Source organism: Pteropus alecto, unplaced genomic scaffold (genome assembly GCF_000325575.1).
Source record: "Pteropus alecto unplaced genomic scaffold, ASM32557v1 scaffold206, whole genome shotgun sequence".
NCBI lineage: Eukaryota > Metazoa > Chordata > Mammalia > Chiroptera > Pteropodidae > Pteropus > Pteropus alecto.
Window position 1 is genome coordinate 5122777 of NW_006438906.1, and position 18204 is coordinate 5140980.

The 18204-nt window shown below is 43.5% G+C and overlaps 1 protein-coding gene across 3 annotated transcripts in view; it reads left to right on the forward strand.

Annotated features, from left to right (window-relative positions):
* FRMD3 (FERM domain containing 3) overlaps positions 1 to 18204 on the forward strand; it is a 268015-nt gene that overhangs the window by 199099 nt on the left and 50712 nt on the right. For all 3 annotated transcript variants that reach the window (XM_025049729.1, XM_025049730.1, XM_006916100.3), the window contains 5 exons: positions 582 to 670; positions 3738 to 3801; positions 4701 to 4789; positions 15772 to 15846; positions 16151 to 16219. In XM_025049729.1, the coding sequence (XP_024905497.1) occupies positions 582 to 670; positions 3738 to 3801; positions 4701 to 4789; positions 15772 to 15846; positions 16151 to 16219 (386 nt within the window). The remainder of the gene's footprint in view (positions 1 to 581; positions 671 to 3737; positions 3802 to 4700; positions 4790 to 15771; positions 15847 to 16150; positions 16220 to 18204) is intronic.

The window sequence follows — 18204 nt, forward strand, 5'->3', positions numbered from 1 at the left end:
GTTTTTTTATTTTTTTATTTTTTTAATTTTTTTTTTTTATCTAGGAGACTGACTAGATTGTTGTTATTGTTGTTTCTTAGCCTTAATGCTTAGTTTCCTGGTTGAGGCTGGAAGCAAAGTAAGCATTTCTGGCATGTCTTTATATTAAAATTGCCAGAAATCCTGTGTGGGATTCAGTCAAGCTAGAGTAGATGCTCAGGGCTTCAGTTTCATGGCATCTTTGGTTTCAGAGCTAATGACAACCAAGAGCAATTTGTTCACATTACAGAGCAGATCTGAGAACCCAGGTGGCCCCACAAGACACTTGGAAGTAGATAGTTGTTTGAGACTAATCTGTACTTTCACTGGAGGTTCCTGGAGAGGCAGTTCTGTTTTTCAAAGGGAAAAACTACATATTTCTGGACCTTTCCCGGGTTTTAGATGTCCTATTCTTGGGAGTCACATCTCAGAAACTTAGTTTATTGCTGCAGTCATTAGAATTAACCAGAAATTAACCCAGGGTGAGGCTGAATAAGCATACCATTTATCATTTATTTGATACCCCTCAGTCCAAATATGTTTTTATTTTTATTTTTTTGCAGGACTCAACAGGCACAACAACATTTTTGGGATTTACTGCTGCAGGCTTTGTGGTATTTCAGGGAAATAAGAGAATCCATTTGATTAAATGGTGAGTATTTCTTTGGAAAACTGGCTGACCATTTTTCTTAATCTTGTTTTCTTTCCCCACCTTTGACTTTTTTTGTTGTTGGTGGTGGGGACATCAGATAGAATGCCTAGTATCAATTTCTTTGCCTTAGAGCTTGATTACAAAGGGATTTATTAGCTATAAATGAAACTCAGTCTAGGTTGCCCTGTCTCAGCAGAGAATTGGATTTGTCAAGCTGAGGAGTCAAGGAGTCAATGTGGGAGACTTGGGGTGTGGCCTGAGCTCAGGGGTTCTGCCTCCAACGAGGTGTCCAATGTTTGCTCACCAGTAGCTTCTGCTCTGACCAGAGGGGCTACTGTGGGTGGGTCAGGGTGGGTAAAGGTGCAAGTTCCCTCAAGCAACTCAGGACTCATTCTCTCCCACTCACTTCTCTCCACTATATTCTGTCAAATCTTTGCTGTAGACTTAATTAACTTTTGTTATTTAGTGTATCAGCTAAGATGCTTTTGGTCAATTAATGTCTGCTCACAGTGGCTTATAATTAAGAAGACTGATTATCTCACAAAGCAAAAGTTGCAGAGATTGGACAATTCCACTATCCTTTAACCTAAATGACTGACCACACAGCCTTTGGGTCTCTCCATTTTTGTCTCTGCCATTACAGGGTGCTGGCTTTTGTCCCTAGGCTCATAAAATGGTCACGCATGCAACTCTGGCCATCACTGCTTCACACAGTAACACTCAGAGCCAGGAGGAGAGCAGCCCTTCCATATGTCTGCTCGTAAAACAAGGATAACTTTTTCAGAAGCCCTGTAGGAGCTTATCTAATTGGGCAGCATTGGGTAACATGTGCCTATTTAAACCAGTCCTTCTGAGAAGAATGGGAACTCCTTGACTGAGTTGGCCAAATGAAGATCCATCTTCTCAGGACGGGGAAGAGTGTGATCTGCGTGAATATATATGACCCTGAGGAAGAATAAAGTCTAGATGTGTCAGTGAAGAAGTGGAATGATAGAGTGGAGTAGGTGACCAACACTACCTACTATGCCTAATCATGGAGAAAATGGTTTTGGTAGAATGGAAAAAGCTGAACATTTATGTTTGTGATGGAATATTGTAAAGGCTTAGTCCTGTTCATACCTTCAGCCTGATTTAGTTCCTTCTCTGATGGTCCCTGAGAGGTTTGCCACCCCTGTTTTGTCTCATTGTGGGGTGAGTTCACTTTTTTGACCTGAGCTCTTGGGTCTGAAGTTCTCCTTGATGGGACATTGGGCGTCCATCCTCAGTCCTGTGTTAGAAATGCTCTCTTGCACTGACCTGAACCTCAGTTTCATGGTTCGGTACCTTCAGGATTTCTTCCAGCACCTCTTTATCAAGTAGCCCTCCTCACCTTCTTAGCATTCTCCCCATGGCACCCGCCTTCCTTTCAAACCTTCTTTACTAGATTAGCATTAGTCAGCCGATGTCCACTCCTCTCCCTACACCTTCCACTCTTTGTATGACAGCCTTCTCTTTCTAAGATGCCTAGTTTCTCTAAGTATCTTCCTTGCCTTCTCTATCACCGCCTTTTACGAATTCATACTTCCAACTCCCCTCTGTGCCCACTTGTTTTCCTCTTCCACAATTAGCATTCTCAAAACTCTTATTTTCCTTTAATAAGTCACTTAACTTCTCTGAATCTCAGGGCACTCATCCATAAAATGGGAATCAATGATTTCTGACTGCCTTATAGGGCGGAAAGGAGATGGGGAGAAGCGAATGAAATAGGGTGTGTGAGAGCGATGTGATTTGTGAACTGTGATGTTACATAAATGTAACATGGTGGTGGTATCCAGTTTTTTTTCTCTGTATTTTCAGCACCTTGTAAAGAAGCTCCAATGTTAATCACTGTTCAGTCTATTTTAGAATAAATGCCCTAGGGATTCCTATTGTCTTTGGGGAGCATGGGTAATTTGGGACTTTCCCCCATCCTATCCTAGGACTGGAATTGCTTGGAGGTCCTAAAAGGTTTTAGACCCTCACGTTTTGAATTGCTTGAGCCCTGAAGTAGTTAGGTTAGAATCAGATACATCTCAAGTACAGATTAATTGCAAGTCTCTCTTCTTTTTGAACCTCAGTTTCTTCCTGTGTACATTGAAGAGTTGAAATAGACAATCCAACCATTTGTTTTTGGTTCTACATCTTGGTGTCCCCGGTGGGATGCTGATGCAACCCATCCTCTACAGCCTCTGCTTAGGCATGTGTATTTCTAACAGCCATGTACATGTTACTAAAACAAATTTTATTCTCACATTAATTCTAGTTGTTTTTTTTTTTTAACATCCATTGAGATTTGTAGAACTTGCAAATCTTCTGCCTAAATTAAAACAGCCTAAACTAAAAAAGCACAGGGGCACACATCAATATCCAAGGAGTTAGATCAAAGGAATAAAAGTAGAATTCTCTGCTCTATTTACTCATATTTTCTCACCAAGAAGGCAACCTAGAGTCTACATTTCTGGCAGTTTTTAATCAAGCAACTTCTTAAGATGAAACTAAAGTCACTCTTTTGACTATAATTTATCATTCATTAAGTTGTCCTCACAATTCTGAGCATCTGAATATATAATAAGATATTCTCATATAAAAAAAAAAATGAAAATTTTACAGCGTGGTGTGTGGGCTTCTTGGGCATAGATGTGAGAGGAGGAAGGAACAGATATTGTAAATCCATATCATCTCATTAGCTGAATCTGAAATAACCACATTCTTCCTGCCTCACAAGATGGGCTTGCCGGTTAATGTTGTTTTGGTCATTAATGTTTAAGAAACCTCTTGAATTGATCCTTGGAAGAAAGGTGCAGCTTCATCGTAAAAAAATGGAATAATTTTAAGCTGCCTTTAGATCCTCTCTTGCGAAAAAATTGCTGTGTAATTCACTTGGGGGCTTTTCAATGCTCATAGGCCTTCACTGATGATAAGACAGTATCTTGTTTCATTGCAGTCTGTTTGGCATTTGTGAGTCAGCCAGATTCCTGTGGGAAAGCCAGGTATCTTGGTTAGTTGCCACTTTTTTTCCCTCTAACCCATAGAGATTTTCTTTTCTTAGGCCGGATGTCTGCAAATTGAAGTTTGAAGGGAAGACATTTTATGTGATTGGCACCCAGAAAGAGGTCAGATACTGCTTTCCTAATTATCTGTTATTGTGTATGCATGAGTATGAACATGTGTGTACATGAGTATGAGCATGTATGTGCACGTGTGTGCACATGAGAGAGATTCAAGCATAAAATAGGCCTTTAGCATTGTAGCCCCAAAAGTCCATGACTTTAAAGTTTGTGACGAGAAAGGAAGCTATACGCTGGGAACATTTTACAGGTAAACAAACACACACTGGGTTTGCACAGCTAAGAATAAAGTCAGTGAACAATGCTGATCACGTATCCCTGTGTGAAAAATACACTGGGATAGATTTGAGCAATAGAAAATGGGACCTCCCTCTACCTCTGTAATTTGCCAAAATGCAGATTTATGAAACAAGTGAAAAATACTTGTAAAGCTAGATATCCTCCCATGCTGGTTAGAGTTTTACAAACAGTTTCTATAAGATCTAAGACTCTGAAAATAGAGGAGTTACCAGATATAGGTTGGGTTCACCGGGGAAGGCATTTGGGAAGAGGCCATTACTGAGACTTTGAGCCTCAGATCTAGTCTGGAAGTTTGTGGATTTTCCTAATCCTACTTTTTCAGTTCAAACAGTAGTAATTCAAGGTTAGAAAATAAGTTTTTAAACAAATCGAAGTCTGATTGAGAGGTAGGTGATGCCTGAAGAGTTGAAGATGGTGAGCCTGCTTTTTATCAGAAATGAGGTCTGGATAGATTAGTGATGTCTGCAGAGGGTGAGGGTGGGGAATGTCATTTCAGCAACACTTCTAAGAACATAGTAATGCACTGGTTACTCCAAATCTGTTTGGTAGGTGTCGGGATACAAATAGGTTAATACCTGAAGGAAAAAAGATGAAAAACAAACTGTGTTTAACATGCCTTTTTTCGTTTTGCTATTTTTTATTAGAAAAAAGCCATGTTGGCATTCCATACTTCAACACCAGCTGCCTGCAAACATCTCTGGAAGTGTGGAGTGGAGAACCAGGCCTTCTATAAGTAAGTAGCTTTTATTCTTTGAATCGTAGGTTTGAAAATCACCCGTGGAACCTTTTATGTTTTGCAAACGGCTCCTCATTCATTTCTTTTAATTCAGTCCTTTTTATTAAATTTAAGTGAATCATGGATTTGGTGCATCGTGCAGGGTAACTCCCTAATGCAGTTGTCCTGAGCAAGTCCTGAGCTCCCTGTTGGGTGTTTTCCATGGAATTGCTGTGTGTGTGTTTGCTTTTTGCTGTTGTTGTTTTTTGCTTTTGTTTTCGTTTTTGTTTTTGGTCACTGCTGTTTGCATTCAACACGTGACAGGATCAAATTCTCATTGGGTGCCCCCCTCAGAAGCAGACCTCGAGAAGAGTTTTGTGCATGGTTTCTCTGGGATGTTGTCGCTGACCATACCAATAGGGGAGTGGGGGAAGGGAGATGCAGAAGCAAGAAACGTAAGACACGTTAGTAAGCAGGTCACTGTTGTGGGCAGCTAGGGTCACCTCTGCTGGGGAGCTCTGGCAGATGGCAGAACATGCCTCAGAGTTCTTCCACTGTCCGGCAAAGAGGCTAGGCTCTTTATCTCCTCATTCCCCATTCGTTTTGGTTGAGGGCCACTTTAGAGGGCAGAGTTGATACTCTCTGGCACTTCTGGCTTACTTTGGGCTTGGGTTGAACGTACTCACACAACCAGAAAAGGAAACCTTTGGCAGTGAGTCACACATGTTCATAGTAAGAAACCTTCTGTATACAGAGATGAGAGCCAAAGATTTATGGGTGGAATGCCACCAGAGTCTAGGACCATAGAAAGTCAGTGCTGGCTGATAGGACTTCAGGAACCATCTGTAAAGCTCTCAGGTTTCCTAACAGGTTCAAGTTTGGGATCTTTCCACTGAGTTCTAGCTCCTCTTTGAGACACACTTGCTGATTGGAAGAGCAGTGGTGATGGACAGCGTCAAGAACTTAGCCCAGCCCTGCCCAGGGTGGCAGCATGATTGACCTTGAAGCTTGTCCAGGTGTCCTTTGCGCAGTCTCCCCATTACTGAAATTCTTAGTCATTAGACTCACGTCCCTGAAAATGCTGAGTTTTTGAACGTCCTAGGCTTTGGCTGATGACCATCAGGAGAATGACAGCTCGGATAAGACTAACAAACCCTTTTTAGCCACAGAACCCTTTTTTCTTAACCCATTTCCCATTTAGAAAAAAGCGCAGCTCACTGCCAGTGTTAATTGAATTTTAAATACACACGCTCCCTGAAGCTGAAGCAAATCTGACTTCAATGTGAAAATAAAATATAAAAACTGTTTTTGGAGTTATTTCTAAACAGAACTTTTCTCTAATCCTAATGTAACGGAAATGTATACATAAATTGAATTCATCAAATGCATCTTTGGCTAACAACTGTTCGAGAATGATGTTAACATCTCGTGTGGGAATGCTACTACGTTTTCTAGGATTTGACATTTTCAGCGATTGAGAATTACTGTATTTTGTAAGTGGAAATACCACCACTAAAAACAGAATGCTATAAATAGAATGATGTCATTTGTTTCCAAAGACTATCGATATACTAGAGCGATACAAAAATAATAATAAAAGAGAGATTTCGTGGCAGACTTTGGGGGTAAGGTAAAGAGCAGCAAGTGCTGCTCGAGTATTCCCTGAACAAATGGGAAATGGGTTAAACAGAAGTGTAGGCAAAGCCTAGTATATAAAAGAGATAAAAATAGAGAAACTGTGGTTGTTGGTGAGGACCAGAGTTGGGATTCGGGACTGGAGACCACCCATTTCTTGTTGTATCTCAGGAGCTTGGGTGACCAGTTGTCCCAGTTTGCCTGGGCCTTTCCTAGGTTTAGCATTGAGAGTCCCATGTCCCAGGAAACCCCTCAGTCCTGCACAAATCCTATTAGGAACATAATTTGAAAATTCTCGGAGGAAATGATCCATAAAATGCAGTGCTTCTTGCAATGACAGGAAGAAATGATGTGTATTAGTAGATTTTTCCACAACCATCACCACCTCAAGGCATCTGTGTGCCCCATGCAGTGTTTGGGGACTAGTAAAAAAGTGTACCTGGTTTGAAAAATCAGCATGTCTAAACCTCTCTATCCATGTGAAAACAGAGAGAGGGAAACACAAAGAAACTGATCTTTAGTCTGAGTCTATACATTTTTTAAAAATTGAGATAATACATACCATAACATTTACCCCTTTAAAGTATAATTCCTTGATTTTTAGTCTCTTTCATGAGATTATGTAACCTTCACCACCGTCTAATTCCAGAACAGTTTGTTATCACCCCCAAAGGAACCCTGTACCCAATAGCAGTCACTGCCATTTCTCCCTCTCCCCATACCTTGGCACCACTAATCTACTTTCTGTGTTTATGGATTTGCTGCTCTGGACATTTCATATAAACAGAAACATAAACCGTGTGGCCTTTTGTGCTTGGCTTCTTGTACTTAAGGTAATGTTTTCAAGGTTTATCCGTGCTGTAGCATGTGTCAATACTTCATTTCTTTGTATGGCTGAATAATGTTCCATTGTTGAGATATAGTACATTTGTTTATTTATTCATCAGTTGATAGACATTTGAGTTGTTCTCTCTTTTTAGGTATTATGAATAATGCTGCAATGATATTCATATATAATTTTTTCTGTGGACAATTACGTTTATACCTAGTAATTTTTAGGTCAGAGGGTAACTATATTTAACTTCATGAGAAACTGACAGTTTTTGGAGCCTAAGCTTTTGGAACTCTTCTGATCCTCCTTTAATGAAATCATCTGGTTCCTGTCAAAGAATAATTTAGAGACATTGAGTTAGTTATTTTGAATGAAAATTTTCTCACAAATGAGGAAGTTAGTAGATAGAGTCTTGAAAGAAAGCAAAAGCAAGATATATCATGGCGTTATTTTATTGTAGACTTTTATGTACATGTCTGTACTAGATCTGATCTCTCTCAGAGTAAGAACTGGGTTTTGTTTATTTTTGCATTACCTAAAGACCCGAGGCATTCCAAAAAGATTTACTGGATAAAATTGATAAGACATGGTTCCTGTTTTCAGGAGATTTGTAGTTCATGATAGAGACTAAAAGGGAAGTGTAAATAAAATGCTAGAGGGGAGACCAGAGGAGGAAGGGCAAGTCTAGCTGCCAGGGGGTGAGGCCGTAGAAGGCCTGTTCAGGTGGAGGAAGGACATTCTGAGTAAAGGACCACGGTGGAAAGTGGAAGACGTACGATGGGGAGAATGAGCAGTTACACAAGGCTAGAGCAGAAGGTAGATGTATGAAGTAGACAGGAAGGACACAGAGGGCTTAGCCATCGTGAAAGGGGTGGCAGAGGAGTGACAGATGTGGTTGATTGCTGCTGACCCACAGACAAGGGTAAGGGGAGGGAGTGGTGGAGGAGAACATCCAGAAGACAGGCTTCTTTTAGAGCCAACTCAGTAAGTCCTACTTGGAAGGACATTAGCACAGACTGGAAGATCTTTTCGTGCAATCAAGAGATCTCTATCAAAGAAAACTCAGGACATCAATTAGTCCTTTTTTACACACATGCTGTTTTATCATGTGTGAGGGAGTTGGTTGGTAGGTGGAGTCAAATAAAGGCAAACACAGCATAGAAAAGAAGAGAGAGAAAGAAGGGGAGAAGAAACTGCGATCTGGGGAATGTATTTTGCACATTTGGGGGTACAGTCATTAGCTGGCAGCTCGCAATGAGGTCAGTCTGATAATTCTGTCTTTGAATGGGCCAACTAGGCATGTCAGGGAAATCACTTCCGGTCGTCTGTGCATGCTTCAGAAGGCCCGGGGAGTTTGGCTGTGGGCACAGCAGCACTGTGCAAGTTGACCAGATCCTTGCATTTGATCTGGTTAGTCCGGGCTATTCTGTCTCTCTTATTAAGACTTCTTATCTCTAATATTTGTACTGATCTCAGGTTTTCCAGAACCCTTTGCTCTTCCATTATCCCATAACCACCCCTGTTCCTTAGGAAGAAGATATCGCTTGTTCTGAGCCATCTGTATACCATGGACAGCCTCTGGCCTCAGGCTTCTCATCCGTAGGATGGAAGGATCAGGACTCTGGCATCCTTTGCTTGCCTCACTGTGGCCTAGTGGTCATGAGTGTGGGCTTTGGAAGTGAACAGGCGTAGTTTTGAATCTTGACTCTGTTGCTTCCTCGCAATGTGGCTTGGAACAAAGCCTTTGCACTCTCTGAGGCTCATCTTTATTTTTCATCTGTAAAATGCAATTGGTAATACCTGCCTTGTGGTATTTAGTTCTTCCAGGCACATGGACCATTGATAAATGGTAGCTGCTGCAACGACTGCCACTACTACCCGCTCCAGTAACGATGAAACCTCCAGGGTGGGAGCCTGTTTCCTCCACTGGTTTATGCCTTCCCGGACTTCCTGCTCTGTCTGACTGGCACTGCACTTTAACTGTTTCAGCTGGCAGAGCGAGGTCCTAATCTTGTTTCCTGGGTTGACAGGGTTGGGGGAGAGGTGCGGTTTGCCTCTCCCTTTCACTTCACCTGCCATGGGAACAGGGAGGCTCGGTGGCCAAGAATTCCCGAATGTGCTTTCAACATATGAATGTGCTGCTCGTTGTCAGCTGGCCTAGGGCCACCGACCAGGTTTGAAAGCCCTGGCTCTGAGCTCTGCTGCCTGGGAACAAAGACCAGGAGCAAAAACTCCGATTTTCCCTCCTCCTTCAAACCCCAGGGGATCCCCGACACAGACTAGGACAGTCACCATTTCAGAGCTTCCTTTATGCCGTGTGTTTTCTAGGTGCTCTACCCCAGAGCAGCGGAGCTTACAGCTTCTGGGCACTGGTTCCCTAAAAGCACGCTGGGCACACTGAAGGGTTCAGTGGCTCACTGGTGTTGCCATTTGACAAATCTCTCTCACACCTGCTTTGTGTGCGTGCTCTGCTAGGCACTGGGCACAGCCTCAAATGGCACTCTGTCCCCAGTTTTGTGTGGCATTGCATGCAGGGAATAAAGGCAGTCAGTTCCTAATAAATTTCTCGTCCAGAGATGGATGAGCATTTAGTCAGAGGAACAATGTTACACTTGGTAGATAAGGAACCAGAGTAGCTCCCTGAACCAGTGCCTCTCATGTTTTAGTGAACACACGAATTACCGGGCTATCATGTTAAAATGTGGCTTCTGATTCCACAGGTCTGGGTGGGGCAGGAGGGTTCATATTTCTAAGCTCCCCAGTGATGCTGGGCCGAAGGTCTAGGGACCACACTGAGTGTTAAGGTTCTCAGCCCCGATTGCCCACTGGACTACTGGGGGAGCCGTTAATGCCAATGCTACCCCAGACCCAATTAAGTCAGAATCTGGATCCTCCCAAAAACATGTCCACAGATGTCCACATCAGCATTAGTCACAGCGGCTAAAAAGTGGAAAACCCAAATGCCCATCAGCTGATGAAAGGATAAAAGAAATCTGTGTATCTACACAGTGGAATATTTTTCAGCCATAAAAGGAATGAGGTACTGATTCATGCTACAACACGGAGAAATCTTTTAAACACTGCACTAAATGAAAAGAAGCCATTCACGAAATAGCACATACTGTGTGATTCCATTTGTATGAAATGCCCAGAATAATTAAATCTATTGAGACAGAAAGTAGATTAAGTGATTGTGTGGGATTGGGAGTGGAGGAGATGAGGTAGGAAAACAGAAAGTGACTGCCAGTGGCTATGGCGGGGTTCTTTTTTGGGGTGAAAATGTTTTTTGATGATTTTTTTTAACTCCGTGAGTTATACTTAAAACTACTGAAGTGTACAATGAAAAGGGTAAATCTTATGGTATGTGAATTATATCTCAATGAAGCAATTATTTGAAAAATTCAGAATTTGTGATGAGGGGTCTAGATGTTGGTAGTGATGAAAATTTCCTAGATGGTATGTATGTGCAGCCTAGGGTTAAATGCTCGAATACAGTGATTCTCAACGCAGAGCTCCTGGACCAGCGTTGGCACCTCCTGTGAACGTGTTACAAATGCAGATTCCTGGGCTCTAAATCAGACTTACTGAATCAGAAAGGTGTGTTTTCAAAAGCCTGCCAGGTGATTCTGATGCCCTTTGAAGTCTGAGAATCTGCATGGTGAAAGCATTATTTTTAGAAACAGACAGACCTGGGTTCTCAGCCTGGTTCTTCCAGCTTCAATCATGTGACTGTAGTTAAGTGACTTAACCCCTCTGTGCTCCAGTTTCCTCATGTAAAGATGTGCATTCCTTCCTCCTAAAAGAGCCGTGAGCATAAAATGAAGTAGTATATTTAAGGAACTTTGGATGGTTCATGGCCCATAGTAGATGCTCAGTAATGACATCAATTGTTACTGCTATGATTACTCCAGAAGTTGTAAACCATAATGAAATGAGAAATTGTATTGTTAATTCTAGAGGTGGCCTCTTAGGGCACCACCCTTTGTCTCCCCAGCACCCAACCTGACCTCTGTCCCCAGCTTCTGTAGTAGCAGGTGCCAGAGGAGAGAGATTAGAAACAGCGGGTGGGGGAGGTGTGCTTGGCAGACCTGTGCTGTATGTGCATCATGTGATACTGGCAGTGACACTTTGCATATTTCAGGCACCATCTACATACGTGGCACATCTCACATATCTTACCCCATGTAAAACACAGCTTCCCTGTCAGGACTAGGCAAGAAAATTCCCTAGTGCTGTGGGTCTGGGAGTAGTGGCTGCCCTGGCAGTTCTGGGCTTGGGAGTGGTAGAGAGCTGTGCCATCAGAAGGGTGAATAGCAACAGGCCACCATTTGAACACATAGCTTTTTTTTTCAAGTCAGGTGTTGGTAAATTGGAGACTGTCTGGATTTCTCTGTGAGATCAGATGTTTGAGAAGACTCAGTACTTCTGTGCTGAGATTTTTGCCAGAGGAATTGGAGGTGGAAGTCGGGGAGAAGACAGGTGGGGAAGAAGGCTGGAGGAGAGAGAATTGCTATTTTTACCAGGTGGTGCCTTCACTGCCTGTGGTGGGAAGAAGACTTTGGCTCTGGGCTTGTTGATGTGAGAGTCTGGGAAGCAGAGCACTGGAACGTTCGGCTAGAGTTAGGATGAAGGCTCTTTTTTTGGCTTTCAGAGTGTTGGACGTGGTTCCCCAGAATCTCCATGATTTACTAGATTGGCTTTCCTAGCTCAATAGTGAGAAGGCAATGGAGAGGTTTTGAGAATGGTATTAGGGAAGGAGAGAGGGAGGGAGGGAGGGAGGGAGGTAAGTGGGGATGGAGAGAGGGAGGGAAACTATTACATAAGGACCAGGTTGTATGCTAGGTACTTTCACATCATTTAATCTCGTTTAGCACTCCTCAGAATGGTTTGAATTAGGTAATGTAATACCCTTCCTCTTTAAAAAATTTGTGGAGAAATTGAGGCTCAGAAAAGCTACACGACTTGACCGAGGTCACAGGAACCTTGGCCTCTACTCTTTCAAGTAAAACATCACCTCTTGGGTCATTCAAAGAGAATATGGGAACTCAGAGGTTCTCAAATGCAAGTGGGCTGCTTTGGAATGACCTTGGGATTGTTGATACAAATACGAACTCCTGGGCCCCTTTCCATACCCGCTGAATGAGCATCAGTGTTTTTAACCCCTGCTCCAGGTGCTGCTGATGCTCGCTCAGTCATCAAGTTTGGGAACGACCGGACACATGTCTTATAACCCAGCTACCTTTCTCTTTTCCCTCCATGTCCCTCCATCCTACTGTCTGTGTTTCCTAATTCCCAGAGCATTTATGTTGTTTAAGCTCTCACAGTAAACAACCCTGTTAAAATTCCATTAAAAATTTCAACCTAAACATTGTCAGGAGCCCACCTGGACATTTGAGAGGGCAGGGAATTAGCAGTAGTGCTCTCAGGAGAGTGTCTCTGAGCAAATCAAGTGACAAATAATTTCCAAGGGCATTCAGCTGCTGGAAAAAAAAACCCAAGGCTTTTTTTTTTTTTTTTTTTTACTCCCCTTATCCTGAGAAGGTAGCTATTCACTTTCTCTGCAAAATGTGTCTTTTGACCTGTTTTTCTTAATTCACAGGAAAGGGTTTGTGTATATGCAGTGCAGTGCTGGCGCCTCCCCTTAAGGAGGCCGATCTGGTGTAAGGAGGAGGCAGTGGCCTCCTTGCATGGCCTGGGAGGGTGGGAGCCGAGGCTGAACCAATGAAAGCTGGAGCCGCCCACCTTTCCCCAGAAGTCACTCCACAGTCACTGGAGCTGCTGTGCTAGTCACACTCCTTGGAGCTTCTGGTATTGTCTATAAACTGGGCACAGAATTGAACATGAATTTCAAACACGCAATTAAGGCTCATAATAATCTTCCTGAGCAGACTCCCTTGCCCCAAGGATCCTTAGAAACCTAGAAGAACAACAGTTAAAACAAAATCAATTATAAAACGGAAGCTTCTTTAAAGGTTTTTCTTCCCTCCACCTCTGAGGACTTGGGAGCAACAATCCTGCCGAGAAGGTGGAGAATGGGAGATGGTGATGGCCTTTTTCTCAGGCTCCCGTGGAGACTATGTCAGGCCCACAGCTCTCTAGGGTCGGGGTGTTGGGGAGCAGATGGGTCCAGAGCAGGCAAGTCCTCACAGGAGAAGGAGGGCTCAGAACTCAGCAGGACGTTGTTACACGTAGCATGTAGCTCAGCTCGCTGGGGGTCTTAACTGGGTGTGATCTGTCACCCAGCTCTGGCCAGCAGGCTGCACTGCCTGTCCCAGGCATTGGACCATCTGGGGTGTGGATCTCACATACTCTTCACCTGTCCTTGGGGCTCCCAGTCTGTCTTCTCTAGGCCTTGCCTTGACAGGAGCCCCCCTTCTCAGGCCTTTGTCCCCACCTCCACCCTCCCCTGCCCATCTCACTCTCCGCTCATCCTTTGTAGCCAGTGTCATCCTCTGTTGGCTCAGGCTGTTTGCAGAGGTGGATGAGAGAAGAGACTGCTTTGCAAAAGGCTTTTACTATAGCTTTGCATTGTTCTGAAGACAAAGACCAAAACCCTTGACGAGGAAAGCTCAAGGTCAGGTCTTGCCTAATTAGGGGGTAAAAATGTAGTGAGTGTGTGTGCGTGTGTGAAAACAGTTAGAGTAATAACGTGGGGAAGTGCACGTCAGGTCTTCCTCTTAGTGCCTCCAGTTCTCCGGCTCGTGGCTTTTGTGCGTGCGGAGCCTTCTGCCTGGAACACTGCCACATCCCAACCTGGGTAACACCCTCCCACCTGTGCACCTCAGCTCAGCAGTCCATTCCTCAGGGCCCCTTCCTGGGCCCCCAGACTGGATCAGTACCGTCCACTCCTGATCTCTCATCGTATCTTTTCTTTCACAGCACGCACAATGGCCTGTAATTTACATTTGTCACTTATTTATGTGGCTTCTAGATTAATATTCGTTTCCCCTCTAAACCTTACACTCCATGAATGCAGAGACTGTGTGTCTTCCCTGAGCTTAGTGTGGAGCATGGAGCAAGGTAGGCATTCAGTTAGTAATTGCTGAGCAAATGAGTGAAGACTTCAAGGGGCTTGAAGTGGCGATCACAACCCTCACAGAAACTTCTAGCTGGAGCCCTGGCTGTGTACATGTCTTTGCTTAGAATTATAGAACATATCGCTTATATTGTGGGTTTTTTTTAAATTAAGATTTTATAACTATCAATACTTTAAAATGTTCCTGAACTCTGAGAGACCATTCTAACTTTTTGGATTTAACTGCATAAGGCTTAAAGCGACTGGTGTAGAGCCATCCTCAGCTGTCACAGTAATTTAGTGCCCTGTGTGCGACCTCTGGGCAACCCATGTTCCAGGTTATTTCTCAGTGTTGTTTTGTTCGTATTTATGGGCAGGGCTCAGAGGTGCTGAATCGAGGCTTGGCAGAGCTTCTTGTACCTTGTGTACCTTAGTCATCGACCAGGGCGGGTTCTTTTAAAGGGCACTGGGTCATGGTGACTTAACCAGAGAATACTCAAAGCCAGTGACCGTTTCCACGGTGACTTGGGCCCCTCATGCCCTCTCTCAGGCTGTACACAGTAGATGAGTTCTTTGTGACAGACTGAGTGGCCTGTGTTGTCAGGAAGCTGTTTTTGTTTGTTTGTTTGTTTGTTGCTGCAGTGTTGGTACAGGCATAGGCAAGGAAGTGCCCCTACAGCAAGGAACTTAATGATGCCATGTGACACTATTCATCTCTATATCTTTCAAATAGAAATTCGAAAGGCATTCCTCTGCTCATCATCACTGCCTGGTCCATTTTAAAGGTTGTGACCCAGTAACGGATTATGAGACCAAGTGTAGGGATGATCATCAGTGTTTAAAAAGGGTGAAAAGAGAGCATAGAAAAGATCACATTGCAAATACACACCGTGAAAGTTAGCTATTCTTTTTTATTATTAGTTTTGAGTATACAGTACGTTGGTTAGACATTTATATAGTTTATGAAATGATCCCCCCCGATTACTCGATCTTCCCTCTGGCTCTACGCATAGCATTACATTACTACTGACTGCATTCTCTAGGCCGTGCTCCCCATCCCCGTGACCCTCTATCAACTACTAATTTGTACTTCTTTAACTCTTCACAGCCCCACCCCCCATCCCCATCCCTCTGGCCATCACGAGATTGTCATTTATATTTGTGAGTCGTTTTCAGTTACTTTGTTCTTTCTGTTCCTTAGATTCCACATGTAAGTGAAGTCATACGGTTTTTATCTTTCTCTGTCTGGCTTATTTCACTCAGCATAACAACCTCCAGGTCCATCCATGTTGTTGCAAATGGGAAAATTAACTATTCTTTTCTGAAACATTTCTGTGTGTGTGTGCGTGTGTGTGTGTGCGTGTGTGCATGTGCGTGTGTGCGCACATGCATATATATGCTGACTCACACAGTAAAATGTATTTCTGACAGTCAAAAATATCTGATTGCCACACTCTGTAGTACGTTCCACTAGGACTTTCTAATATCACTGCCATCTTTGCTTTGTTTTTTTTAAAGGTATGCAAAATCCAGTCAGATCAAGACTGTGTCAAGCAGCAAGATATTTTTTAAAGGAAGTAGATTTCGGTATAGGTGGGTACCCATGCTTCCATTTTAATGATGGGGTTTGGGTGGGACATCATGTATATTTGAATGTTTTGCTTGTAAATCGGCACAGTTTGGCTTGTGCCCCCATTTTAGTTCTTGCTTTCCATTCCACTCATCTCTTATGCTTATGGGCACCCTCAAACTCCATAGAAACTTCCCCTGATGGAGGGAGAGAAGGTGTGGGGTCCTAGAACTGGGTAAGACCATTGCGAAGTTAAAAAACTGCACGTGCACATTCCTCTCCTGCTCTGAATGTCTGTGCACGGATGTGTGTTCTTGTCTTTTGCAGTGGTAAGGTTGCCAAAGAGGTGGTGGAAGCGAGCTCTAAAATCCAGAGGGAGCCTCCGGAGGTGCACAGGTGAGTGGGGTGCTCGCCGAGCTCTGGGAGGCTTCTGGGATGGACAGAGGGATTTAAAGTCTGGCTTTGCCAGATCTCTAGGACAAGAAAGGGAGTACAGGCACCAGCTGCCAGGCCCCATATCGATTTTCGGCCTTAGTCCCAGATATGGTACTCTCTCTATCCCAGAAATCTTCCTCAGACGGATTTGGCCAGCTGTCGCGTGAGTGCAGTTGGGCCCCATTTTGCAGTACTTGCTCTGTGGAGAGTCATTGGCTTCATTTGACCTTGAGTGTCACACGAACAAGCACGATGTGTATGAGGCAAGGCTGTGTCATTTTCTGGCTGAGTCCGTCATCCCTCTTAGAACTGCCTTCTGTTTCTGCCTCTGTTCATCAGATGTGACCAGTTCCCATCAGCCCAGCTTTTTCTGGGCTATTTCACATGAGGGGGTAGGATGCTCATCTCTCGCTGGACTCTACTTCCAAGGGTTACTCAGAGGAATGAGGACTTGGTCATTATAGGTTCAAGGGTACACATCTTTGTTAAGGTGGCAATATATGTAATTCTTAGGAATTAAATATTCTCTTGGTGATGTTGAACTTCATACCACCACAACGTTCACAAGTCATTGTACATCCTAAACCTCAGACATGCTAAATATCTAAAGCTGAACATTCTCATCACAATGCTTTCTGTTTTGAAGGCAAGATCATCATAAGCTATGTTCTTTAGGAAGTTCCCACACACTGGCTGGTGCCGGTCCTTCCCTCTCTGTCTTTGAACTTGGAGGAGTCTGCCTTATGCTCAGATTTTCCCCGTCTCCTCTCTTTCCCATGTGACCCAGCGAGCAGGGTGCCTCTCACCTTGTCTCTGGGGTTGTCAGGCAGGAGCAGGCTGTGGTCTCTCGGAAGTGCGGCCAAGCCAGCCCGGTGTGGCCATCCAAGCAATAGCTCTTCTCACTCACACGGGGGAGCAGAACCGCTGTTGGCATGAGTTTCTAGCAAATGTACACAGAGAATAATCCATCCTGGTTTTGGATGACCACATGGGAAGCTGTCACATGCAAGTCTGTAAAACCAGCCTGAAAACTGGGGAGTGAGAGAAGCTGGAGTGCCTTGGCTGGGCACCTTGGTACCATACCTGTGAAAGCCTTGCAGCTCACCCATTGATGACAATGGTCTTTTTTTTTTAAATAGTCGTTTTATAGCTAGCCTTCCTCCACCTCAAATTGTGGTTACTCAGTGCAGCAGAAATGAAGAGGAAATGATAAAACGTATTATTTGAATTTTTTCAGAATCTTTGGGCTGGAAATGACTTAGATATCACCTACTTTGATTCTTCTATTTTATAGACAAGGGAACTTGAATCTCAGAGAGGTCAAGTGATTGATATAAGGTCATAAATTTTGGGGGGCACACCTAACTAAGCCTACGCTCTTTTTTTCTGTAGCATCTGCCACCCTGAAAGCATCTGGCATTCTCTTAGGAGCTGGGAGGCAGACTACCCCAGGGGCTCAGCTTGGGTTTTATTCTTTCAACTTGAACTTGAGTGTTTGATTTCAAAAAAACGGAGAAGAAATAATGCTAGGGAGTTCCCTTGATGGCACAAACACAATGTAGGAAACTTTTTAACAAAATATACTTTCGGAGAGACAAATTCCAAATATATGAGGCTTTCCAAGAGTCCCATAATTACAATCTAGGGATAGTTAATAAGATCAGAGAAGAATTGTAAAGAAATATTTCTCTTTTAAATTCAAGTTTCCATAATTTATAGGAGTTATGGTATCTAGATCAGGGCTTCTCAAACCTTAACTTGCACAGGGATCACCTTGAGTTCCTGTTAAAATCAGATTCCGAATCATGAAACTGGCCTTTCTGACAGACACTGAGATGATGGCTGTGTGGCTGGTCTACAGACTGTACTTCGAATAACCAGGCTCCAGATAATTAATAGTGAAGTGGGTGAAGGGAGGAGATTGGCCTTAGTGAAAATCTTTCCCT